General features: G+C 42.1%; 1 protein-coding gene and 1 long non-coding RNA gene across 6 annotated transcripts in view; one reads left to right on the top strand and one right to left on the bottom strand.

The window, feature by feature from the left end:
- cxadr (CXADR Ig-like cell adhesion molecule) overlaps positions 1-4193 on the bottom strand; it is a 51822-nt gene extending 47629 nt beyond the window's left edge. For 3 of the 5 annotated variants that reach the window (XM_062975007.1, XM_062975008.1, XM_062975009.1), the window contains exon 1: positions 3800-4193. Coding sequence is in view for 1 of the 5 variants with exons in the window: in XM_008107654.3 (XP_008105861.1) it covers positions 3800-3839 (40 nt within the window). In the remaining 4 variants the exon portion in view is untranslated. The remainder of the gene's footprint in view (positions 1-3799) is intronic. The other 2 variants (XM_062975006.1, XM_008107654.3) reach the window with 2 other exon arrangements.
- Positions 1-12492, top strand: part of LOC134297436 (uncharacterized) — an 89845-nt gene extending 77353 nt beyond the window's left edge. The window contains exon 4 of the long non-coding RNA XR_010004195.1: positions 12294-12492. This is a non-coding gene — a long non-coding RNA (uncharacterized LOC134297436). The remainder of the gene's footprint in view (positions 1-12293) is intronic.
- The last annotated feature ends 15172 nt before the right edge of the window (positions 12493-27664 follow it).

The raw sequence follows: 27664 nt of genomic DNA, 5'->3' as shown, positions 1-27664 counted from the left end.
CTAAAAAGGTTTATACATGGTTGAGGACACTGCAGATGTAACTTCACATCCTCACAAGAAAACATCAAAATACCTACCCTCAGTACTTGTATTAATAATGACACAACCTATCACTTTTCAATATTATTTCTAGGCAATCTACTAATAAGGCTAATAAGCATAGTTTTGTTATGCAGGTTGTTTTCCATTTACAAAAACTGCATATGCACCACGTGACCTATGTGCCATAATATAACACTTGATATATTTGAGAAAAGCACATCGGACAGGACAACGCTGTTACGACTTTTTGTTCAAATAGTCTGTATTTTTTCAACAAGACTAAAGACTCCAGGATTTGAACATCCAACTTGTAATACTTATCATTTACTTCTGAGTAATTTTTCCTGCCAGTGTTGCCAATTGTGTCCATGTACATTTGGACCACATGGTGCTTGGTTTCAATTCCTTGGCATCAGAACTATTTCTATTTAGAAACAACACTCAGGCAAAAAGTCATTTTCTATTAAATAAAAAAGTGGCTTTATAGGGCTGAAATGTAATTTAGGCTTAGCTTGTAGACCAGTTCATATCTACTTAGAAATGGGCATAAAACTGTACCTTTGAATCCTCCCATAAGGATGATACCTTAGGTAGGTAAAGGTAAAGGTTTCCCCTGACGTTAAGTCCAGTCGTGTTTGACTCTGGGGGTTGGTGCTCATCTCCATTTCTAAGCCGAAGAGCCGGCGTTGTCCATAAACACCTCCAAGGTCATGTGGCTGGCATGACTGCATGGAGCGCCGTTACCTTCCTGCCGGAGCGGTACCTATTGGTCTACTCACGTTTGCATGTTTTCGAACTGCTAGGTTGGCAGGAGCTGGAGCTAACAGCGGGCGCTCATTCAGCTCCCAGGATTTGAACCTGGGACCTTTTGGTCCGCAAGTTCAGCAGCTCAGCGCTTTAACACACTTTGCCACCAGGGGCCCCCTGATACCTTAGGTATCAGGGGGCCCCTTTTTTTTTTGAAAAAAAAAGTTATGAAGAGAATGTAGAATGAGCTCTAAAACTAATGTTGTTTTTTTTAAAAAAAAAAAACTCTGAAATTCCCAGAAACAGCCCCTCCCCCCATGTAGTGGTTTGAGTGTTGGGTCTGTGACTCTGGAAACCAGGGTTTCCTGTGGAAACTCATTGGGTGACCTTGGGCAAGTCACATTTTCTCTGCCTCAGAGAAAGGCAAAAGCAAACATCATCTGAAACAAACTTTGCTAAGAAAATCTTTTTTTAAAGGAGTCACCATAGGTCAGAAGTGACTTAAGATGCATCCACACTGTAGAATGCTGGTTGACACTATTTTGACTGCCATTGCTAAATACTGTGGAGTCCTAGGATTTCTAGTCTGGTGGTTCACCAATACTCTTTGCCAGAGAAGACTTAAAAGCTTGTAAACCTGTTAACTCCCACGATTCCATGGCAGTTAAAGTAGTTTCAAACTGCATTTATTCTACAGTTTAGATCAGGCATGGGCAAACTTCGGCCCTCCAGATGTTTTGGACAATTCCCAACAGCCTCAGGCCCCTTCCCTTCCCCCCTTAAGCAGCTGGGGGGAAAAGAAATGGGCTGGAGACTGTTGGGAATTGTGGGAGTTTAAGTTCAAAATACCTGGAGGGTCAAAGTTTGCCCATGCCTGATCTAAACAGTAGAATAAATGCAGCACACTACAACAAAGTATGCCCCTCTGGCACAGAGACCGTGAAAGAAAGGACCACGCTGCTTGTCCTGATAGCACACACTGCCCCTCCTCCCTCATATGCTTTTGCAGCCTTTCTATCGAAGACCCACCACAAACAACCCATTTACTGCCTTTAGTTCACATGTTTCAATACATGGCGTTTATCTGAAATGGAGGAGTTAAAGGAGGCATCTAGCTTTACTGGATGAAGGAAAGGGAATACTTTGTGAAGCCTAGCAAACCTGTAATTCCTCTTGCCTCTCAAAAAGGGAGATCTACGGCAGTTTTTTTTAATCCACTTTAGGATTGAAAATCTACACTGAGTGGTGAGAGGAGGACTTTGCTGTGGGGCGCACGCAGGGCGAGGGCAGCGCCACACAAAACAAAGCCTTCGACCTCCGCCTGGGTGAATCACCAGAGCAAACTCCCTTTCTCTGTGTGTACACACACATATTTTAGATTGCAAGCCTTGAGCAGGACCCACTGTTATTGCTTGTTTTGCTACATCATACGGTACGCTATATAAATAAAAGATAGCAATATTAATTTTTAAAAACCAAACCTAAAGACACACACAAAAAAGCCGGCCAAGAGGCCTCCTGTCCTCCTCAGACAAAGGGGTCTGATGAAAAGAGACGGAGAGAGGCACGGAGGCCCCTCAAGGACGAGGCTGCTCTCTAGAAAAACCGCCCACGGAAGAAATAAACTTGGTACCAGGCAGAGGCGCTCGCCTCGTGCCACGACCCCCCACTCCCTCCCCGATTCAGACTGCAGTAAAAAGTAAAGTAAACCGAATTACTGTTTGGATATATCACTTGGCAGGGATAATACAGAACAGGCTGCGTCAGGGCCAGGCAGCAAAGCCACCTTCTTTTGTTTCCCGCCCCACCCCCTTCGGCGAAAGAAAGAAGGGAAGAAAGAAGGTAAGAGGGAGGGAGAGGGAGAAAGAGAAAGAAAAGCAGGCACTCAAGGGGTATGAAGAGGCAGGGTAGTGGAGGGGCGTCTAATGGGGGAGGCAGCCTTGGGTCTGTAGAGTTGGTGGGGTCTCCTGAGTCCCTTTATTCCCCCCTCATGTTCTCTTCAGCACCTCCATTATGCTTCATATTCGCATCAGCGGCCTCTTTCGCCCCTCGCAGTCTCCCCAGGAGCCCCATTTTCTCATCAAGAGCCCCATTACCCCCCCCCCCCTATTCTGCTCACCAAACCTTGAGTCCCATTTCACTTTATATTATCCTCAGGAGTCCTATGTAAGGAGGACTCTCCCCATGAGCCCCATTTCGCCTCATGAGCCCCATTTCGCTTTATATTATCCTCAGGAGTCCTTTGTAAGGCGAACTTACACTCTCCCCATGAGCCCCATTTCTCCTCAAGCGCCCAATCCCCCTTTACATTCGCCTCAGGAGCCCCATTTATAAGGGCTTTATATCCTTCTCAGGAGTTCTATGTAAGGAGACCTTAGATTCTCCCCATGAGCCCCATTTCGCCTCAAGAGCCCAATTCCCATTTCGCATTATCCTCAGAGGGGCCCCATTTTGCCTCGTATTCTCTTCGGGAGTTCTATGTTAAGACCTTACATTCTCCCCAAGAGCCCCATTTCTCCTCAAGAGCTCTATTACACTTTGCATTCGCCTCAGGAGCCCCATTTCGCTGTATCTTCTCCTCAGGAGTCCTATGTAAGGAGACCACAGATTCTCCCCAGGAGCCCCATTTCGCCTCAGTGAGCCCCATTCCCCTTCACATTCGCCTCAGAGGGCCCCCATTTCGCTCTATATTCTCCCCAGGAGTCTTATTTCTCCTTACATTCTCATGAGCCCCATTGCCCTTCGCATTAGGAACCCCCTTCCATTCTCTGAGGAGCCAGCCCCCTTTCCCCTTCCATTTTCCTCAGAGGAGCCCCATATTCACCCCAGGAACCCTGCTCCCCCTTCACCTCAGAGAAGCCCCATTCCGCCTCGTAGTCTCCTCAAGAGCGCTGTTCCCCTTACATTTTCCTCAGGAACCCCATTCCCCCCTCTATTCTCTTCAGCAGCCCCATTTCGCTTTTTATATTCTCTTCGGCAGCCCCTTTCCTCCGCCACCTCCCCTTTTTACCTGCCAACAGGAGCAGAAAGAGGCTCCGTAGCGACTCCATGGCAGAGGCAGCCCCAACTCAAGGCGACGCGCAGCAGCGACTCCAAGTTGAGTCTCCGCGCGGAGCGAGAGGCAACCCGCTTCCCCTCCTCCTCCGCTTCTCTCTTTCTCCCTCAGAGCCCAGCAGGTGAAAGGGCCGTCACTTCCGCCTCGGCCACAGCCCCTCGGCTCTTCTTCCAAAGACACCGAGAGGAGTGGGAGTGGGCGGGGGCCTCCCTCTCGTTCTCTGCCCGGCTTCACTTCTGGGGCGCGGGAAGGGCACTGCCCTCCGAGGCCCAAGCAAGCCTTTCTCCCTCGCACAGCAACACGCCCTCCTTCCCTCCCGATGCAATGGCTGCGGAAGCCCAGGAGAGATCACCTCAACGCCTGGGAGGGAACGAATGAAACGCACACGGAAGCCCTAGGCGAGGGAGGGGAAACCCATGCTGTGCCTACACGGAGGGAAGAGTTAATGCTTAGTTTACAAGGTCTCCAAGGTATCAGACAGGCGCACAACTTCAGAGAGACTCCCTCACAGACACAATCTCCACTCTTATTGTGAGTTTTCCGGGCTGTATGGCCATGTTCTAGAAGCATTATCTCCTGACTTTTCGCCCACATCTATGGCAGGCATCCTCAGAGGTTGTTGGAAGCTAAGTAAGTGAGGTTCATATATCTGTGGAAGGTCCAAGGTGGGAGAAAGAACTCTTGTCTGCTTGTGGCAAGTGTGAATTTTCCAGTTTTTCCACCTTGATTAGCATTTAATGGCCACGCAGTTTCAAGGATTCCCCCAGGCAGCAACCAGCCAGGCCTTGAGACTGCAAAGCTATTAAATGCTCATCGTTGTTCCGTGTCCTTTTCTGCTGCCCTGCAGACTAGGACACGGAACAATGGCTTCAAACTACAGGAAAGGAGATTCCACCTGAACATCAGGAAGAACTTCCTCACTGTGAGGGCTGTTCGACAGTGGAACTCTCTCCCCCGGGCTGTGGTGGAGGCTCCTTCTTTGGAAGCTTTTAAGCAGAGGCTGGATGGCCATCTGTCGGGGGTGCTTTGAATGCGATTTCCTGCTTCTTAGCAGGGTGTTGCACTGGATGGCCCATGAGGTCTCTTCCAACTCTACTATTCTATGATTCTATGAACGTGGCAAATGAGAACATTTCACACATGCGTTGTGTGTTTTCCGAGCTGTATGGCCATGTTCCAGAAGCATTCTTTCCTGATGTTTCGCCCACATCTTTGGCAGGCATCCTCAGAGGTTGTGAGATATATTGGAGACTAAGCAAAAGAGGTTTATATATCTGTGGAAGGCCCAGGGTGGGAGAAAGAACTCTTGTCTGTTGGAGGCCAGTGTGAATGTTGTAATTAATCACCTTGATTAGCATTAATCGCCATGCCAGCTTCAAGGCCTGGCTTCTTCCTGCCTGGGGAATCCATTGTTCGGAAGTGTTAGTTGGTCTTGTTTTCAGGGTGTTGTTCGTTATTTACTGTCCTGATTTTAGAGTTTTTTAATACTGGTAGCCAGATTTTGTTCATTTTCACACATGCCACAAGCAGACAAGAGTTCTTTCTCCCACCCTGGACATTCCACAGATATATAAGCCTCACTTACTTAGTTTCCAACAGATCCCTCAACCTCTGAGGATGCCTGCCATAAATGTGGGAGAAATGTCAGGAGAGAATGCTTCTGGAACATGGCCATGCAGCCCAGAAAACACAGCAACCCAGTGATTCTGGCCATGAAATCCTTCGACAACACAATCTCCACTTTTTAGGATCTGCTTCTGAATGAGAAGCAAGGGGCATAAGAGTATCTGAATGAAGCCTTGAATAATAGAATCATAGAGTTGGAAGAGACATCATGGGCCATCCAATCCCCTGCCAAGAAGCAGGAAAATCACATTCAAAGCACCCCTGACAGATGGCCATCCAGCCTCTGCTTAAAAGCCTCCAAAGAAGGAGCCTCCACCACAGGGGCAAAGAGTTCCACTGTTGAACTGCTCCCTCTCAGTGAGGAAGTTCTTCCTAATGTTCAGGTGGAATCTCTTTTCTTGTAGTTTGAAGCTCCTATTCCGCATCCTAGTCTCTAGGGCAGCAGAAAACAAGCTTCCTCCCTCCTCCCTATGACTTCCCATCACATATTTATACATGGCTATCATGTTTCCTCTCAGCCTTCTTTTCTGCAGGCTAAACATGCCCAGCTCTTTAAGCTGTTCCTCATAGGGCTTGTTCTCCTTGGGTGCACCTAGAATTATAATGCAATTCGATGCCACTTTAAACTGCCACAGCTCAATGCTATGGGATCCTGAGAGTGTAGCTTTTCAAGGCCTCTGCTAAAAACGTTGATGCCTCACCAAACTACAGATCCTAGGATTCTGTACAACTACACTCCTAGTGAGTCCTTTGAAAGGAAAGATAGCACCCTTTGTGAGTCCTTTGAAAACTTGTAAAATGGTCGGCAATTGCATTTCCACTTGTAGCAGAACATTCCAAACATTTTATGTTGCTGACACCTTTTTTGGACATTCATCATTTTGCAACACAGTAATCTACTTTTACTAGCAAACCAGAGGTTAACCCAGGCATGGGCAAACTTCAGCCCTCCAGGTGTTTTGGACTTCAACTCCCACAATTCCTAACAGCCCACTGGCTGCTAGGAATTGTGAGAATTGAAGTCCAAAACACCTGGAAGGCTGAAATTTGCCCATGCCTGGGTTAAACCAACCCCTTATAAGAGATAAGGACAATAATGAAATGGATGGGGACACAACCTATCTCATGAAGACCGTCCTTTTTACATATATGATTTATTGGTTTTCATATAGAATTAGAGGTTTCTCATTATGTTTGTACAACACATCTACACACTGTAACCAACACACGAATGTCTCACAACACACTGGTAGGCTCTGATGTATAGACCAGGGATGGGCAAATTTGGCCCTCCAGGTGTTTTGGACTGTAACTCCCACAATTCCTAACAGGAGTTGGAAGTCCAAAACACCGGGGGGGGGGGGCAAAGTTTGCCCATCCCTAGTATAGACACCGACATCCACTGAGGTTTGGTTCCAGGGTCCCCATGGATAACCAAATCTGTGGACAATCAAGTCCATAATAAATATATAGTTAGTCCCCAAGTTAGGTTTGTAGGTTTGTTCTTAAGTTGGATTTGTATGTAAGTCGGAAAAAGTACATTTTTAAGTGTAACACACACACACATGTATTTTGTTAGCATAGGGAAGGGTTTTTTCGTGTCAGGAGTGACTTGAGAAACTGCAAGTGGCTTCTGGTGTAAGAATTGGCTGTCTGCAAGGATATTACTCAGGGGATGCCCGGATGTTTTGTTGTTTTCTCATTCTTGTGAGAAGCTTCTCCCATGTCCCCACATGGGGAGCTGGAACTGACAGAGGAAGTTTATCCATGCTCTCCCTGGATTCAAACCGGCAGCCTTCAGGTCAGCATTGCTATCTTCAGGTCAGCAGTCCTGCTGGCACAAGCGTTTAACCAGGGAAGGGGTAACACCCCTGTGGTGTTTATTTTGCTATCTGTGCCCCTTTTCGGAAGGTTTCACCTCACTTTCTGTCCCTGTGATCAGAAATTTGGCTCGTATTGGAAACAAGGATTGGTGATAAAGCTTCAGTTGAGACACCTTTTCCCCATGATAACTCCTCCAGGAGTGAATTTCCCTTCTGAGCGGTAGATTTCTTCTACGTCCTGTTATCTCCCGTTCTTAACTTTGAGTCGTTTGTAAGTTGGATGTTTATAACTCGGGGACTGCCTGTGTAGTGGTGTAGTAACATGGTGTCTGTTATATGAAATGAGATAGATATATAGATAAATATGTGTGTGTGTATGTATCGTAATATTTTCAAGCTGTGGATAGTTGAATCTGTAGAAACAGAAGGCTGACAATGCTGATTACAGGGAGCAAGGTGCAGCACATAGTGGCTAGGGATATCCTCATGCATCCACTATAAGTCTCTAAGCACATAGCCTTTAGCAAAAATGCAGTCAGGAGTATTCCGTCACTCCTCTTTTTCCCTCCCTGAAAGCAGACACAGTCTGTAGAGATAACTGTCCTCTGTCTCTATGGCTAACGGAGACACAAGCTACAGCCCCCTGGGCCACACCGTCAGCAAAAAGGGCAATTTTCATCTTTCCCAAAAAACAAGAGAAATGTGCCTGGAAAAAAGGTTCATAAGGAATGCTCCAGCATGCCTAAAGAAAACATACAGAGTTCCAGGAAGCCACCATCCATCTGACTTTCCACACTACCTTATTACATTTTCACAGTATATACAATACTAGCTGTGCCCGGCCACGCATTGCTGTGGCTAGGACTTAATTTTTCTTTTCTTTTTGTTGTATGAACATAGAGGCGTGGATGAGAGGTTGTGCTGTCAATTTTCGAGGTTGTGAGGCGTTTAGTTTAGTTGTTTTGTCCGGTGCCGTGATTCCATTACCTATATATATATATATATATATATATATATATATATATATATACATACATACATACACACATACAGTAGAGTCTCACTAATCCAAGCCTCTGGATAATCCAAGCCATTTTTGTAGTCAATGTTTCCAATATATCGTGATATTTTGGTGCTAAATTCGTAAATACAGTAATTACAACATAACATTACTGCGTATTGAACTACTTTTTCTGTCAAATTTGTTGTATAACATGAAGTTTTGGTGCTTAATTTGTAAAATCATAACCTAATTTGATGTTTAATAGGCTTTTCCTTGATCAGTCCTTATAATCCAAGATATTCGCTTATCCAAGCTTCTGCCGGCCCGTTTAGCTTGGATTAGTGAGACTCTACTGTATATATATATATATATATATATTACAGTGCAGCAATAAATCATTATTCTGCATACTCCTAGCTTAAATTGATTATACAGTATTTATCTACACGCTAAACATCTCTTCTGCAAATGGGGCTTTCTTGTGGCTTCTTAACTTTATCTGGAAAAATGTTTTCAACACTGATTCTCATGTACAATTTTAAATTTTGAAGATGATCTGCTGGGACTATATGGTCATTGGAAGTACAGGTGGCTCTCTATATCCACAGATTCAGCATCCATGACTTGAAAAGATATATTTAAAATATACCCCTTCGGGGTAAAGAAAGGCAGGGTGTAAATACAGCAAATAATAAATAAATAAATATATAATCTCAAAAGCCAGATATAAGAGGCACTATGATTTGAGCATCCATGGATTTGGGTGTCCTCGGGGGTCAAATCAAAACCTCAGCAGATACCAAAACCTCACTGCATCATAATTAAATCTAGAACCCATAATCAGTCCCTGCCAAGCCTGGGGGACAACACTTAACACATGGTCAAAGGAGTTGAACACTTTGATAGAAAAAGGGGTTTCAGGGCTAAGCTACACAGAAACATATGGTTGCCAATGGGACTTAAGACAGTGAGGTCAGTTTGCTTGAGCAACGTACAGGTGAAAGAAGATAGGATATAAATGATTTAAAATAACAATATACAGCAAGAAGAAAACTAACTTCTTGATGTCTGAAGCCATCTAGTAAATTTAACAATTGAATTCAAGGTCAGCAGAAGTACACATGTTTTCTTCTGACTTTTTTATTTAAAAAATATGCTTGCTCAGCTTACAGGGTCATTAGGGTGTGTTGAACAAAACAGAGATTGACTGGGGAAGATAATTTTGCTGATAATACTGTTTTGCTGATTATACTATAAACTAAGTCTTGAACAATACTTAGAGCATAATCACATTTGTAAAATGTTATCAGTAAAGTTCAGTAATCATATACATGGGATTTTATGCTAATATTGAATGTAGAGAATATATGAAATCCAAATTTACAGTTCAGTTGTAACTCAGAAATATGCAGGCTATAGAGGTTTGTACCCAAAAGGCATCAGATCCTAGCTAATCTTGAAAGCTAAGCATGATCAGCTCTGGTTAGTTCTTGGATGGGAGTCATCCAACAAAAACCAGATGCTATAGGCGAAGTTTCAGAAAAAGGATTTTGCATTTTCTAAGAACACTACAAAATTCACCGGATTGCCATAAATCACAAGTGATTTGAAGGCGCACACACACACTGGACTAGATTAAGTGCAGACTTCCTGCACTAGCAGAAATCCCATTCTCCTCGTAGAGCAGTCTGCTGATGAAATTGTACAGCAAATAAAATAGCAAAAATATTCCGGGGAAAAGATCAAAAAAGGAAACTGAATGCTTAACACTAGACTGATATGTATATATAACCTTCTGCATTCACTTGCCATTTCACATACCTTCAGTCTCCCTTCAGCTCTCGACTGAGTTGTTTTCCATTTTATATAAGGAAAACAACTCCATTTTATTATACCATTATACATAATGAAACTTGAGCATGCTGAAACCAGATTCATGGATATTGAAAGCTCACTATATATGTCACATTTTCCTGAAGATGATCTACTTAGTCTAATAAGAAAAAGAGATTGGCAGGAAAATGTAAAACCAACCTACTATTCACACATCATCTGGAGTCATTCTGTGTAAACAATAGTTGGTCCTTTCTTTTGGTATTCTATCTTACTTGACACTTACTCATTTCATTTATGTTACTGTACTAATTTGAGTATCCGACATAGCCTGGGGTATTTGAAAAGGTCATTTTTTTTTACTTGTACAGAGGTTATGGTTGAACTACAAATGACATCATGCCAGGTTAACCCCAAGAAACTCTATCAGTACTTAAAGTTTGTTATGTTGGGCAAGTTTACTTGGATGCATCATCAGTGGGGTTCAGTGTGCTCCCTGGCTGTAGGGTAAACTACAACTCTCATTATAGTGAGTCAGTCCCCTCAAACCCCTCCAGTAGGTTGAGTTAATTATGTGGGTTCTGTGTGCCAAGTTTTGTCCAGGTCCATCATCGGTGGAGGTCACAGATTCTCTGGTTGTGGATGAACTACAACTACCAGAAAGGCAGGTCAGTTCTCCCCCAAACCCTTCCAGTAATCAAATTTCGGTATATCAGATGTGTGTGCCAAGTTTGGTCCAGATCTATCGGGTTTTGGGTTCACAATGCTCTCTAGATGTAGGTGAACTATAACTCCCCAAAACTCAAGGTGAAATTTCCCCAAAGACTGCCAGTATTTGTTGATGGTTATGGGGGTTCTGTGTGCCAAGTTTGGTCCAATTCCCTTTTTAGTGGGGTTCAGAGTGCTCTTGGATTGCTGGTGAACTATACATCCTGGTATGTACAACTCCTGTAAATCAAGGTTAATTCCTTCCAAACCTCTCCAGTATTTCTCATTGGTCATGGGGGTTCTGTGTGCCAAATGTGGTCCAAGTACATTATCGAAGCAGGTCACAGTGCTCAGCCTTGATGCAGGGAGAACTACAACTTCCACCATTTTGAGTCAGTCCCCCAACCCCCTCCAATTGCTGATCAATTTCTCTGTTTGCTGTGTGACATAGAAAAGGGAAGGGAGAGGCCATGGGTGGGGTCATGCAAATTCCACACCAATGGAGAGAGAAAGGAACATTGGGATGCCTGTGGTAAAGGAAAAACAGGAAATCAAGGATGAAATTGTCCCCGTATGAAAGCCTTCCCTTGGGTGGTAGGCAGTATGGTGTTTGTGGATGTTGGGGGGATTATGGATGATGGATAGAAGCTCTTACGTGTGCCCATGAACCCAGAGTGACCCTGTAGAATGATGCACCACTCAGCTTTGCAGAACAAATAACAGGAACCTTTACTAAGTCCAGGAGATCAACAGAACAATGGTATTTAGTATTTACAATAGTCTCTCTGATTGCTTACAGATATCAGCAGTCATAAGCTGTCCTTTCTTAGTTCATAAATCTGCTTCAGTGATGATCATCAGCAAGATCTCAGAAATAATCAGGCCTCTCTGAGTATAGAACCATCTTCTTTCCAGCCAGTGCTCAGTAGATTCTCGCACAGAGAGAGAGAACCCTGTTCAAACCGGTTCTCCAGCAGCAGGACAGCAACAGTTGCAAACCGATTCCCAGGTCCTTGCAAACTCAGTCAAATCGGCCTCATGCATTTGATTTTCCAGTTAACACACATAAAGTATCTTTGCAAACCATGACAGTGGAGGACATTGGCAGGGCTCTCGGATATGATAACAGCACTCACTATAACCTGCAATGTCATTTGAGGGAGGGCCATTGGTGTTTCCTGCGTAGTGGGACCTATAGCTATTTGTGGAGGCAGGACCTTGTCTGTATAAGTGGACACCCCTGCCACATACACATATACAGATTTTCACTTTCATTATGTGTATAGATTTAGTAGTAGCAGTAGCCTCATCTGAAGTAGAAATGCTTTAATCCACTTTACTGCCCTGCCTAGCAATTCCCTTTCCTCTTTTTTTGGACCCTTTTATTCTTTTTCACTGGTTTTTCTTCTTCCTCCACCTTCTCTGCTCATTTGGCCTAAATTTCTCTTCTCTCTAGGTACCAAGCTGTAAATTCTTCCTTTGAAGAGACCTGGGCCTTGCAAAAGGAAGCACAGGATGGATTGCAGAGGCCCTAAGAAGAAATGAATCATCCAGGCCTCTCTCCATCTTGGGATGCCTACTACTTAAAAATGGTCCTGCAGGCTACAGACAGATTGTAATTAGCTGAAATGAATAAAACCTTTTTAAAAGCAAAATAGCTCTGAAATGCATATCTCAGGGTTCTCTTAATAGTCATGCCAAGTTCTTGGTGTTTAAGTTTCATGACCTTGGAGCGATGCTAGACACTTAAGCTTTTATTTCATTTTCCACAGGTTAGTGTTGGGAGATTAAATGAACCTGCTTACATGGCGTCTTTCCCCTATATGATTTATAACCATAAACACAACCAGCAACATCAGCCTTCCTTCCATATTTTCTGCTCTAAATACTTATAATTCCAGATGTGCCTTACAGAAAGATGAGAACTGAAGACTGAAATAATCTGAATTTCACAATTAGCTCATTAGTAATTTCATATTTTAAAATGAACTTTCATGAACGTAATTTTGTTATATTTGTCCTGAAAGGATTCGGGGCGTGACTAATGCAACCATACAAGTATGAAAAAATATTGGTCACATGATTTCATTCTGTTTAAAATGCAGTGATGAGGAAAACAGCAGTGGAGAAAAATATTTACTGACTTGGGAAGGTCTAAGGTTTTTACTTCCTAGTTTCAACCTTACATAATGAAACCAAGATTCTTACTGCCTGTTGTGGACTTTGATACAGTCAAGGGGTTGAGCTGCAACTTACAAGGGTGTGTTTCTCCCCCTGCTAATTAAAAGGTAATATTGCTTGTGGTAGATGGCTGCTGCAGATGCGAACCAAGATGCTTCTATTTCTGTTGAACTAATGAATATGTGAATGAGACGTTGCAACTTTTGAAATCATTTGTGACTCTAAAGCAGGAGTCCCCAAACTTTTTAAACAGGGGGCCAATTCACAGTCCCTCAGACTGTTGGAGGGCCGAACTATAGTTGAAAAAAAAACAACTATAAACAGATTCCTATGCACACTGCACATCTTTTATTTTGAAGTAAAAAAAACAAATGGGAACAAATACAGCCTCAATGTTAATCATAATCATAATAAAAGTAATAAAGAGGGTTAGAAGAGACCCCTTGGGCCATTTAGTCTAACCCCCTTCTATCTTTCTGCACCAAAAGCATAAGCAAAGCATCCCTGACAGATGGCCACCCAGCCTCAATGTTGTTAATCATCATCATCATACATCACACAGTCCTAAACGTTGGGGAAGTGTTCAACTTGTGATTTTGTGATACGAAATCCAGCATATATATTTCTTGTTTGCTGTGTTATACTGTGTCTTTGTGTCAATAATAATAATGAAGAGGATTGGAAGAGACCTTTTGAGCCATTTAGTCCAACCCCCTTCTGCCTTTGTGCACCAAAAGCACTAGCAAAGCACCCCTTAATAATTAATTATTAGTTAAATAATAATTAAAATACCATTACAAACAAGTAAAGCTTTGGAAGGCGCACACCAGGTGAGGGAGGAGGTGGGAAAGAGGTGTGCCTTTCCCTCCTCCCTCGTGCCGCATGTGCCTTCTTGGGTGGAGGAGGGAGCCGCCACCACTGCGGGGGCCGGATAAATGGCTTCGATGGGCCGCATGTGGCCCCCAGACCTTTGTTTGGGGGCCCCTGCTCTAAAGTTTCAGCTTTTACCTGCCAAATTTGGATCTGTTTTCCTGATAAGATTACATAGGAAGCAACTCACTTCCCTCACATAGTACAATTGAAAGTACTGTTTGCTTACCCTTTACAAAGACATCTTATGTGATTAAAGCATTTCTTTAGTTCTTCTTCTATATCAATTGTGTAAAGTTTATATATTTAGCATTGATTTCTCCCCCAAAAGATCTCCAGAAAGAAGAGCTCAGTACATTAAGAACTTGTGGTTTTCCAAATTAAACTGGTGATGAGGCTCAGTCAGTAAACTAAGAACAGAGTACATAAGTCTTTAGTCTTTTTAGCTTGACATCAGTTTTTAATTTACATAAATGAAGAGTTCTATGATACCATAAAAACTAACAAATTTTACATAGACTAAGTTTTCATAGTCTAGAACACAGCTTCTTAAACTGTAGGTCCTAACCCCCTTAGCTCAATGCTGGCTCCCAAAAGCTTGGAATGGAAACAGTGAAAAGTTTGTTTATGCTGTCTAGATATTTATATGCATCTGTTAACAACAATGCGTACTGTTTAGAGTAGACTGCAGAAAATGCTTCAGCTATACTGTACTTCATAAAAAGGAAAATCAGCCTGTTAGCAAATGCTGATTTATTAGCAGTAAATGTTTAATCTTTATATCTATTTTATATGTCTTATGTACCTAGCGTTTCAAAAAGAATTCTTGGATAGAAACTAGAAATTGGTCACAAGTGGGAAAAGTTTAAGAAACTTAGAAGATACATTTGCTAGTCTTTATAATGAAAGGTATCAAGAAGAGGAACATATATGCTCATACATGGTAGGCTACATGTATGATAAATCCCACAGATACATGATGAAATCTAAATGTCCTTGAATAGGTCCAAGTATGATGATTTCTCAAACCAAAATATAATGTATGTACATTTTATGCCTTTAGCAATTGCTGAATTTATGTTGATTTTCCGTTTTACATTTCTATTCAGTATGTAATATGTAAATATTTAAAGATGATTTGAAATATGCATTTACCCAAGCATCATCTCTGATTTCCTGAGACCAGTAGTTCATGTTTTTTAAATTTTTCTTTGATAGCCTAGATAAGTGAAAAAATCTGGTTCGACATCCCCATGTTGACATAAATTGAACATGATGCAACACTGAACGAGGTAATTATACCCAGCACAGGAGGAGAAATACATCTTTGTTAGATTAGTGGTCTTCATGTTTATGCAGTATAGTTCCACCTAGTAATTTTATGAAACGCTGAACAGCATTTTAGAAACAGAAGTCTGTTTTGGCTGTACAGATCTTCTTCTAAGAATGAATGGTAATATTCCTGCTGGTTTTAGAGACAATGCGCTCAGGTCTTGATGCCTATAATCTTTTGGAATTCAGTGATTCTCCAGGTTCAAAAGGTTTTCCCAGGGAAAACAATAGGATAGCCAGTTAAATATGGTACCCTCCTTTTTTATGAAACTATGCACACAAGATGATTTACTGAATTGTGTTGTCACTAGAGGATTTAAAATGGAATATGAACCTGAATATCAACTTTATTCTTCATTATTCTAATCTGTATATACAATTAGAATTTATTGTATCTGCTGTGTTATTGTATCATACTTCATTGTATCTGCTGTGATTATTTATTCATCATGCTCAAGAAAAGAGAAATAATAATAGCATTACATGGGCTGTATTTAGTGGCCTGTCTGATAATAAATGTATGGAACAGGCATAATTCTTTTCCGACTTCCCATGTTTTTTAGCTGAGGGAATGTATTCTGAGCATTTTTGGTGATAATAGTTTCAATGGGATTACACAAACAGATAAAACCATACCTGTATTCTACATATTTCAGGAAATATTATGTGCTCATTAACTGCATAACAAGCAGGTTGGTTTTCATCCTGTTCTGGTTCCTTACTCAATCTCAGTTTTTAAAAGGAGCGAAATAAATTGTGCAGATATATTGCATCTATTTTTTTAAAGATACTGTCCTGGAGAGAAAAGTTACATGTCTTATTCAAGGTTGTATGCTGTACAGCAATGAGCCGCTAAAATGGAAACTATGTGGCCATTCCATACGAAGTAAAAAGCATGGTTTAGACTTGTGAATAGAATATCTGCTCCCCAAAAAATGTGGAGCAGGAAGAAGGAAAATTGTATTTTATATCTCGTGAAAATAGATGTGTTTTTTAAATGATCAATATCAGGGCTTCAGGGCTTTGCACAACAGGTACTGCAATAAGCACAATTGAGTTAGCATTAATTAATTTAACCTGACACTGTTCCTATAACTGAGTATGGTTCTCCAAAGTTCCTTGACGGACAGAAACTGGCTTAATATAACCCAAATCAAAATTCTGGACCCAAGTAGACTAGAGCTATTGAATTAATAACAATTATATAAGTGCCGAGTTACCAAGTTTACGTTGATCCTGTGGCCTGATTCTAGTTTATACTAACAACTGGATTTTATCTAATGTAGTCAAAAGATTTGTTTTCAATCCCATTCACCTGATAGCTTGGGTGCATCTACACTGGACCATGTAACATGGATTGAAGGCATTTTGAAAACACAGTGTTCAAATGACGTACAGTGAGAACAGATGTAGGAACACACTTAGAAGATTTAAACTGGGATAAGCAAAATGGCAAGATACTCCAAAATAGGCCCTGTAATACACATCAGCATGTGTAGGTATAAAGCACATCTTATGAAGTGGTACTTTAGCAATCTGAAAGTGTTCATTTGAGCAGGAAAGTTGAAGAAAAATCTGAATTCTCCACAGCCATGAAGTACAGATATTGTGTATCCTGGAACCAGAGCGGAATTCTCTTATGTCTGTAAGCACCAGCCAGGCCTCAACCTAGTTGCTGCGCTTTGTGTGTGATCAGCTGCACATTTTCTTCTCTTCTACTTTTGCTGCTTTCATCCAGCATTACTTGGTCAGTGTGGAGGTGCATTTTGTGAGCATTTCTCAGTCCATTGTAAAAGGACTGAGAAATGTTCACAAAAATGTTGTGTAATGTCTGTAAATTGCTTCACCCAATTAAAGCATTGCACAAAAGAGAAATTATAGAATTAGGGAAGTAAAGTGTTTTGCCAGTTACATGGTACTGTCGAGAGAAAGAGAAATCAGCTAAGCAGCCAGTAAACTATATGACAGATCAAATAAAAAACAAGGTAGCTATGATTATCCACAAAAGCAAAACAAAATACAGAGTCAGGTGAATGTATTAGAGGTCAGTTGAAGGGGTTAACAAAATCCAAAATGTGAAAGCTTTCAGTCCTCTCAAACTATTTAGACTATATATTTCAAATGGGTAGGGTGGGGAGGGGGAAGAGATACATAAAAATAAGACCAAGTTTTGCATTTGTGAACTCTACTAGTCATTGATATGTGAGGAGGTAACAGATTACATCTGGCAATGTGTATCTGAGTGGAGGGGAAATGATGAGTAAAGATGGGTCCCCAGTGAGAACCCAAGGCTGATTTGCAATTGAGATATTGCAAGGAAAAGGAAGGCAATGACATTCTCACCTAAGGCAACAATCCTATGAATACTTAAGAGGAAGTGAGTTTTGCTAAAAGCTCAGGGGCATGTTTCCAAATAAATAAGCCAGAATGGGAACATAAACAATCTGTATAGTTGGCAACAGGGAAAATAAACCTTGAAATTGTTAGGTAAATGATACTTTTAACTAAAATAGTAAAAATAAATATGATCAAGCGATTTTCTTTCAAATGTTTTTATTTAACTAGGTTGACTTCCTTTGAAACAGGTCATAACAACACAATGTGTCACCGTGGAAGTAAGCTATTTGAATTCGATAGGGTTTACTCTCAGGTAAGTGGGTTGAGAATTAAGCTGGTTTTTAAAACTGCTGCACCTGTCTTATGTTAAAAACAAAACAGGCCTAGTGAGGGCTTTTAAAATCTCTTACAACATGTACATTTAACACGTGCTGCCCAAACACTGTAAGACAGGCTGGACAGGTTTCAGTGTACAGCTGAGTTCATGCTTACTCTATAAAGCCTATTACAAAGTTAAACTATCTTTTCCTCATAGATACATTTCCTCTTGAAATTTTACAGCATAGCTTTGCTTAAGCAGTCTTCATCATCAAGACAAGCAATGAGAAAAGAAATGTTCTGTTCAAATGTTCTGTTTTGTTTTAATATGACAAAAAGCTGAAGAACAAAGCCAACAGTGATAAATCAGCTGGCTAGTGCCTACTAGTTTCCTTACATATGACATTTTCTGACTTTATGTGTAAGGAATCCTTTCCAGGGAAAGTCAGATAAGGAAATAAAACTACTTCTCAGTTCCAAATAAATGTTTAACAGATGTATCATTGGTTCTGCAAATTGGTTACTTTTTCATCCTTCATGTTTCTCATTACCAAAATTCAATGTATCCATACTGCACAATTGGAGTGTTTTGGTACCACTGCAATGACTGTATTCCATGAGATCCTAAGTGGGTTGTGGTTTTGTAAAATACTTGGAACATTCTTATCGAGTGCTCTCGTGCTATAGATATGAGTAATGAACTTGAGAGTCTGAAGTACTTCACCAAATGACAAATCCCAAGATGCCATAGAGTGCACTGATGTACATCACAGGCTCTATTTTGAAGTATCCCCTGACTTCACTTACCTCAATTCAAAGGGCTTAAAACATGCTGCAGCACAATTTCACAATGTGCATTGTACAGCCGCCACACTTTGAAGCTGCCTCTAAACTGCATTAAATGGTCAATATAAATACCTTAAGAAATGTGATGTTGCCAGCAACTACAACCAGGGAACTGCTTGTTGCCAGCAACATATTGATGGTGGCCCCAATGTTTCTGTTACTTGGTCTACTATGTGGACAACCAAAGGGCTTTGGGAATGCTCCTGGGATGCATCAGGACAGCTCCAGAGTGGTTTACTTCGAATTAATCAGAATTAATCAGCTAAGTGTAAACATACAACTTCATCAGACAAGGGCAAATTCGGCTGCATGTGCTGGTTCGTCTGTCCTTTTATGATAGAGCCTGCTGGCTCCCATCCCACAATTCAATGCAACTTCTGGTGGGGCTCTTTTATAAAGGGAAAGGCAACCTGGGGCATGCTGCCATGGCGGCAATATGGGAGGCTTCCTGTGTTGCCTTGGATCAACGAAGGGAAGCCAGGCGGCACATGCTTCTCCCATTGTATGGGGACTTGGGTGAGTTGGGCAATGCGGGGCATGGGGCAATGAGTTCTCCATGCGCTCGGATGGGCACTGCCGGAATCATCACAATCCTCTGAGGAAAAAGGGGGGTGGGCTCCGGTTGCTCCTTTAATGGGTTCCCCCCCACAGTCCAACCCCATTCTGCCTTCCTGACCATGGATGATGGGATTTGCAGCACTTTCATCTGCTTTGGATCTGAGAACACTGCAACCCCTACGAATGACCAACCTGAACAAAACTTGACACAGAGAAGCCCTCTGACAAACTAAATATACTGGAGAGGTTTTTTTTGGGGGGGGGGGATTGATCTGGATTTCCTGCATCCAGAGAAACTGTGATCCCCACCAACAATGGATTGGGACCAAACTAGGCACAGAGAAGCCTAGTTGAACTAACTGAATATATTACAGGGTGTTTTTTTTTTGGGGGGGAGGGGTGAATTGACCTTGATTTTTGGGAGTTGTAGTTCACTTGCATACAGAGAAACTGTGACCCCACCGACATTGGACTGGGACCAAACTTGGCACAGAGAAGCCCCATAACCAACAGAACATATTGCAGGGGTTTGAGGGGAATTGATCTCGATTTTTGGGAGTTATAGTTCACCCGCATCCAGAGAGCACAACCTAGCTGATGTTGGATCTGGACTACACTTGGAAAAAAAGTAGGGAAAATTTAGGTACGCTTTATGCGGGAGGCTAATTTAACTAATCTACAACACCATAAAACTGCTCACGAGGAAAAGAATGAGGAAGAACAGCCACCAATGGACGGTGAAGCAACAGCTCCCCCTGTGGCCGGAATCGTGAAGCTGGAAAGATGTTAAAATGCCTCTGTGTCTGTCTAAAACTGAATGTTGTTTGTCTGTTGGCATTGAATGTTTGCCATAAATGTGTTCATTGTAATCCGCCCTGAGTCCCCTTTGGGGTGAGAAGGGCGGAATATAAATACTGTAAATAAATAAATTGGAGCACAGACCCAACATGGCAACTGTGAATACAGGCAGGGTTCGGTGGTGATTGACCTTGGAATATGGAAGTTATATAATAAATAAAGTTCATCCTTATCCAGAGGGCCCTCTGACCCCACCAATGACAGATCTGGCACACAGACCCAATGTGGCCAACTTTGAATACTGGCGGGGCTGGGGGTTATTAACTCATGATTTTGGGAATTGTAGTTCACCCACATCTTTATTCATTTTCTAATGGGAGCATTCATAAATATCAAAAGGAAAGACTGCCTTTTTTCTAATAAATAGCATTACAAATTACCAAACTGATATTACCAAACATCCCAAAACAAAATATGCCTTTTTAAAAATAACCCGGGCATTGCCGGGTACCCAAGCTAGTATATAATAACAGTGTCCATCCAAATAAAGAGTTTCTAACACATTCCAAGGCACCACATTCTAATATATTTGCATCAGCTTCTGAAGAATGGAAAACCCAAACTCTCCACCAACGTAGGAAGGAAACCACTAGTCAGACAACCAGACAATGAGAACAACCACCTTCATCAACCTTTTACATCAACTGAATTGGACCTGGCCCTCAATAAATGTAAAAATAGAATCATAGAATCATAGAATAGTAGAGTTGGAAGAGACCTCATGGGCCATCCAGTCCAACCCCCTGCCAAGAAGCAGGAAATCACATTCAAAGCACCCCCGACAGATGGCCATCCAGCCTCTGCTTAAAAGCCTCCAAAGAAGGAGCCTCCACCACAGTCCGGGGGAGAGAGTTCCACTGCCGAACAGCCCTCACTGTGAGGAAGTTCTTCCTGATGTTCAGGTGGAATCTCCTTTCCTGTAGTTAGAAGCCATTGTTCCGTGTCCTAGTCTGCAGGGCCGCAGAAAACAAGCTTCCTCCCTCCTCCCTATGACTTCCTCTCACATATTTGTACATGGCTATCATGTCTCCTCTTAGCCTTCTCTTCTGCAGGCTAAACATGCCCAGTTCTTTAAGCCTCTCCTCATAGGGCTTGTTTTCCAGTCCTTTGATCATTTTAGTTGCCCTCCTCTGGACGCATTCCAGCTTGTCAACATCTCCCTTCAACTGTGGTGCCCAGAATTGGACGCAGTATTCCAGGTGTGGTCTGACCAAGGCAGAATAGAGGGGGAGCATGACTTCCCTGGATCTAGATGCTATACCCCTATTGATGCAGGCCAAAATCCCATTGGCTTTCTTAGCAGCCGCATCACACTGCTGGCTCATGTTTAACTTGTTGTCCACAAGGTCTCCAAGATCTTTTTCACATGTACTGCTGTCTAGCCAGGCGTCCCCCATTCTGTATCTTTGCATTTCATTTTTTCTGCCGAAGTGAAGTATCTTGCATTTGTCCCTGTTGAACTTCATTTTGTTAGTTTCGGCCCATCTCTCTAGTCTGTCAAGATCGTTTTGAATTCTGCTCCTGTCTTCTGGAGTGTTAGCTATCCCTCCCAGTTTGGTGTCGTCTGCAAACTTGATGATCATGCCTTCTAACCCTTCGTCTAAGTCGTTAATAAAGATGTTGAACAGAACCGGGCCCAGGACGGAGCCCTGCGGCACTTCACTCACGACTTCTTTCCAAGATGAAGACGACGCATTGGTGAGCACCCTTTGGGTTCGTTTGCTTAGCCAATTACAGATCCACCTAACCGTAGTTTTGTCTAGCCCACATTTTACTAGTTTGTTTGCCAGAAGGTCATGGGGGACTTTGTCGAAGGCAAAGCAGCTGGCCTGGACAATCTACAGATGGAACAAATTAAAAACTTTGGCCTAAAAGCAAGGTGCTGGCTGCTGAAGATGATGAACAACTGCATTGCATCCTGTCAGATTCCCAAAATCTGGCGGAAAGCAAGAGTCATAGCCATCTTGAAACCAGGTAAAGACTGTAATGACACAAAAAGCTATAGGCCAATCTCCTTGTTGTGCCATCTTTACAAAGTTCTGCAGAAACTTATTTTGAATAGAATTATAGAAAAAATAGACCCATGTTTGATTCTGGAGCAAGCTGGCTTCAGGAAAGACAAAAGTTGCACATCACAAATGTTGAATCTGACTCAGCACATAGAAGATGGGTTTGAAAGGCAGCAGATTACAAGAGCTGTCTTCATAGACCTGTCAGCAGCTTATGACACTGTAAACCATCGCCTTCTCCTGAGAAAAACTTATAATATCACAAAGGACTACCACCTCACCTGCTTCATAGAAAATTTGCTACAAAACAGTAGATTTTTTGTTGAATTCCAGGGTCAGAAAAGCAGATGGCAAAAACAGAAGAACACCCTCCCTCAGGAGAGGCTGCTTGCTCCATCAATGTTTAACATTTACACAAATGACCAGCCACTGTCAGAAGGGACAGAGAGTTTAATCTATGCTGACAATCGTGCCATCACCGCCCAAGCAGGGAGTTTTGAAATGGTTGAACAGAAGCTCTCCGAAGCTTTAGGTGCTCTTACTACCTAGGTAAAGGTAAAGGTTTCCCCTGACATTAAGTCCAGTAGTTTCTGACTCTGGGGGTTGGTGCTCATCTCCATTTCTAAGCCAAAGAGCCTGCGTTGTCCGTAGACACTTCCAAAATCATGTGGCCGGCATGACTGCATGGAGCACCGTTACCTTCTCACCAGAGCATTGATCTACTCACATTTGCATGTTTTTGAACTGCTAGGTTGCCAGAAGCTGGGGCTAACAGCGGGCACTCATTCCGCTCCCCGGATTCGAACCTGCAACCTTTTGGAAAAGACAGACGTTAAGAACAGGCAAGTATCTCAAGCTCTGAGGATTACCTGGGAAGAAATTCCACTGGAGCATTGCAGCCCACCAAAATACTTGGGAGTTACCCTGGACCATGCTCTGACTTACAAGAAGCACTGCTTTACTATCAAGCAAAAAGTGAACGCTAGAAATAACATTGTATGAAAACTGACTGGCACAACCTGGGGATCACAACCTGACACAGTAAAGACATCTGCCCTTGCAATTTGCTACTCTGCTGCTGAATACGCATGCCCAGTGTGGAATACATCTCACCACATTAAAACAGTGGATGTGGCTCTTAATGAGACATGCTGCATTATCACAGGATGTCTACGTCCTACACCACTGGAGAAATTGTACTGCTTAGCCGGCATTGCACTACCTGACATCCGCCGGGAAGTAGCAGCCAACAATGAAAGGATCAAGGCATTGACATCTCCGGCCCATCCCTTGTTCAGGTATCAGCCAGCATGCCAATGTCTTAAATCAAGAAATAGCTTTCTAAGATCTACAGAGATACTTGCAGGAACACCTCAGCAAGCGAGAGTCCAAAAGTGGCAGGCTAAAACCCGGAACCTTAATCAGTGGTTGACATTGGATGAGAGACTCCCCCCTAGGCACACAAAAGACTGGGCCACTTGGAAGGCACTGAACAGACTGCACTCTGGCACCACGAGATGCAGAGCCAACCTTAAGAAATGGGACTACAAAGTGGAGTCCACAACATGCGACTGTGGAGAAGAGCAAACCACAGTCAGACCACCTATTGCTATGCATTCTGAGCTCTGCTACATGCACAATGGAGGACCTTCTAACAGTAACACCAGAGGCACTGCAAGTGGCCAGCTACTAGGCAAAAGACATTTAGTATTAATGCCAAGTTTTTTTCTTTCTTAAAAAAAATCTCTGTTTGCAAATCCATTACAACTTGTACCCTTGATTCGCTTCTAACACGAGAAATAAATACTAGTTTATGGACTCAACCATTAATACCCCAAAGTAGTGTGTCTTTAAGTCTAAAGCTGTAAAGAAATGGGAAAAACCTGTATCTCCCCAATCTCATTGCATGCAACATCCACCATAAGATTTCAAAGAGAGAAGGCTGTTTTTTCAACAATGGACATGGAGAGGGACAGCGGGCAGGGCCTGACTACAACAGAAAATGGATAGATTTAACAGTGCGATGATGGCAGGAAAACCATCCATTTGATTTCAAAACAGAGCATGACTGAGCTCTACTCTACCAATTACTTGACCTGATTCAATGTAATGAAATGGTAGTAAAAATGATTTGTTCGATATCTGTAATTCTTACTAGCAACCTTTTCAGTCTAGTATTCATTGCTAGTTTGCATTTTTGTCAACTTTCCTTCCACACTTATCAAACATTCCAGCCACAATTTCCATGGGAGAAATCAATTAAACCAGCTTTTAATGTTCCAGTCCAATGCACATTGATTTGTGAGACCATACCAAATACAGTTGGGCATACACCTGAGTAGATATACTTAGAATAAGCTTCAAACGTCCTCATAAACACATCTTAATAAGCTAGAAAATTGAGCTGGAATTAATAAAATGAAATTCAACAGAGGCAAATGGTACTTTGTGATTTTCTAAGGGGACAAAAGGCAATTGTATGTAATGGTCATAAATATAGTACCCGTCTCTGGCACACCGCATTATCATCGGCCCCCTACTTAAGATAGCATTTGAAGCCTTGCCCTAAACTGAACTATAACCCTCAGGTTTGATTTTTTTTCCAGTCGTGTCAGATGCAAACATATTGCAAGTTGCTTCTGGTGTGAGAAAATTGGCAGTCGACAAGGACGTTGCCCAGTGGGCACCCGGATGTGTTACCATCCTGCTGGGAGGTTTCTCTCATGTCCCAACATGGGAAGCTAGAGCTGACAGATGGGAGCTCGCCCTGTCTCACAGATTTGAACCACCAACCTTCACATCAGCAGTACAGCCGGCACAAAGGTTTAACCCATTGCACCACCGCGGCTCTTTTTTCAGGTTTGATGGAGAGTGCTATTCTATCAGCTATATTCAACTGCAGTCTGTTTCTGTGTATGGAATAGAGAGACTACCATCTTGCCTGTTAATTCTTACAAAAAAAAATATCCAGGGCTGCTCCAGCTATCACCATCTGCCCTGTTCCCTAAGAAAATCAGCTACATAATGGCATTACAGAATTGTGTAGGTCTTGGCAGGTCAAGGACTTTCTGTATGCCTTTCCATTGTCTAATCCTGGAATGCTTTCAAATGGAGAAAGGTGGAAAGCAATTAAAACATATATTAAATTCATTGTCAGCTGGTGGGTGTTCCATTTATGGAAGGCAGAAGAAAATGTTTCTATCCACACCTATTTTGGTAACCACTTCCCTAAGCAACTATTGTAAAAGCTGGCCTTTGAAAACTAGGAATGCCTGCCAAAAACACAAATTCCTTTGTTTTTCAAGTCTTTCTGTTTGTCTTGTTCTTAGTTATCACAAAGTAAATATTTTCATACACTTCTCCTCGCTGTTTAATACTGGATATATAAGAATGAAGTTGATCAGTCAAACCACCTAATCAACCCAAAATGTGACTCCCCAACAATAACTGAAAATGAATTCAAAGGGAGAATTAATGGGGAACAAAGAAACAGGGGTACCTCTAATTTTTGTTTGTCTAGAAAACTCAAATCCAAAGAAAACATACCCCAGAAGTGGCCAGTTCATTACTGAAACCTAACATTGGCAAAACATCTGCACTTTCGCTTTTGCCTGTGTGGTATGGTCAAAGGACAAACACTTAGCAAAATGACCCTTGACATATTCTTATCACATGCTTGTCACATACTAAATAATTAGAACAGAAATACTGAAAAAGAGCAGTAAAAGCAGAATACTGAGAGAGAAAGTCTTGACAGACAATCATTTCACAAGATACGATTTAGAACAAGGGCTCATTTGTGTGCTGTCCTTGAATCATTTTTCAAACTGCTCTTGTGGGGGTCTTATCACACACTATCAGAAAGAACCCTTCTGAGCCAGCCTGTGATAGTGCCATATATGGCATGTTGAGATAGAGCTGACCAGACTAAAAAAATGTCCAAAACACCCACGCCGTTGCCTACCAACAGTACTATTATCTAGTAAAACAACTGGTACACAGAGAAATCCAGAACACTGAATAATCCAGTATGTATACAAATAGCTTGTCTGCATTAAATGCTTACCAGAACACGAAGAGAATTTTCTCTTTAAAGCTCAGTTTAACTGATACTATAAGTGTGATTCTATAAATACTGTAAATTCATTTTCCCCTCATGTTAGTATAAAAATCTGTAGTTAGGATGAACGTTTGGAGAACCAGCATAGCAGACAGACTTTGAGGAGGGAAGAGGTGTCTGTATTCTTTGAAATTGTTTTTCAAATGCCTGCTCTTTATGCTTCCTCTCCCTTTTCTGGTTCAGTATAAAAGACAGCCACAAGCCAACAGCTTACAGCAATCAGATTTTTTAAAATAAAAATTACCCAAATCAACTTCTGGGAAAAGAATTACTTAAAAATAGATTATGTATCCTTGTATTTAACTATCTACAGTTTGAAAATATTTTTAAAAAGTCCAAAAAGCTCTTTCATTTGATATAAGGGATACCATTTTATTATGCCATTATATATCATTGGGCCTGAGCATCCACAGATTTTGGCATTCATGGGGGTTCTGAAACCAATGATCAGGAGATACCAAGGGGCCACTGTAATTTGAAACTTCAACTGACTAATTTTAAAAACCAAATTGCCGGGATCTGAGTAAGTGATCAAGAACATGTACTGGCAGTGCACAGACTTTGGCAGATTTAATAACTAAGGGAAGATGAATTCTTGTACTTGTCTTCTTCACATCAGTGAGGGAATTTAGACTAGCAGGGACCCCAAGCAGTCAATGGGGTCTCTTAACATGTATAGCTATGCTTAACAAGGAGATAACTGTAGCTGCAGTCATGTCTGTGGTTGGTTCTACACTGCCATATAATACAATGTAAATTTGCATTCACTCGTGTGCATCCACACAATGCATGCAAACTGATGCGAGTTAATCAGGGACAAGCCCCGTAATGCAGCTGCATCCTGGGTTATAAAGACACAAGGGAAAGTCTGGATCTTACTCCAAGATTTGGAATTGGGAGAGTGAGGACAGCCATCCCAGGATCCTATACAGGATAAAATATCATATCCACACAGCCATAGTGCACTCCCTGGCCTCAGGCAGCCTGAGGAAGTGGTGTGCCCTCACTGCTTTCCCCTCCCTTTACAGAAAATCGCCACTTAATGAAGCTCTGTGCTCTTTACTTTCTGGTTTATCCTATGTAACTGAGCAAAGCAGCTAGGAATGAAGGTGCTCCTACCCTTCTCCCAAGCTGCTGGGCCCAATCGCATGGCAGCAAAAGAAGAAGTAGCTCTGCTAAGTGATTGTTGCATGTGTGTGTGTCTGTGTGTGTGTGTGTGTGTGTGGAGGGGGAATTGGGGTCCTAGGCAGGGTGTCAGAATCCTGCCTTTTTACATCTGTATTAATCTGGTTCAGCACAGCTGGATTGTGAGGCCACTGTCCCACCTCTGAAGCACTTGACAGCACCCCTAAGCAGCCATAATGTAGCTCCAAACCAATCGTTTGTATACCGGTTAGA

The sequence above is a fragment of the Anolis carolinensis genome, chromosome 3 (genome assembly GCF_035594765.1).
Source record: "Anolis carolinensis isolate JA03-04 chromosome 3, rAnoCar3.1.pri, whole genome shotgun sequence".
In the NCBI taxonomy this organism is placed as follows: Eukaryota; Metazoa; Chordata; class Lepidosauria; order Squamata; family Dactyloidae; genus Anolis; species Anolis carolinensis.
The sequence above is the reverse complement of the archived record's forward strand: the minus strand, read 5'-3'. Positions and strand labels throughout refer to the sequence as shown.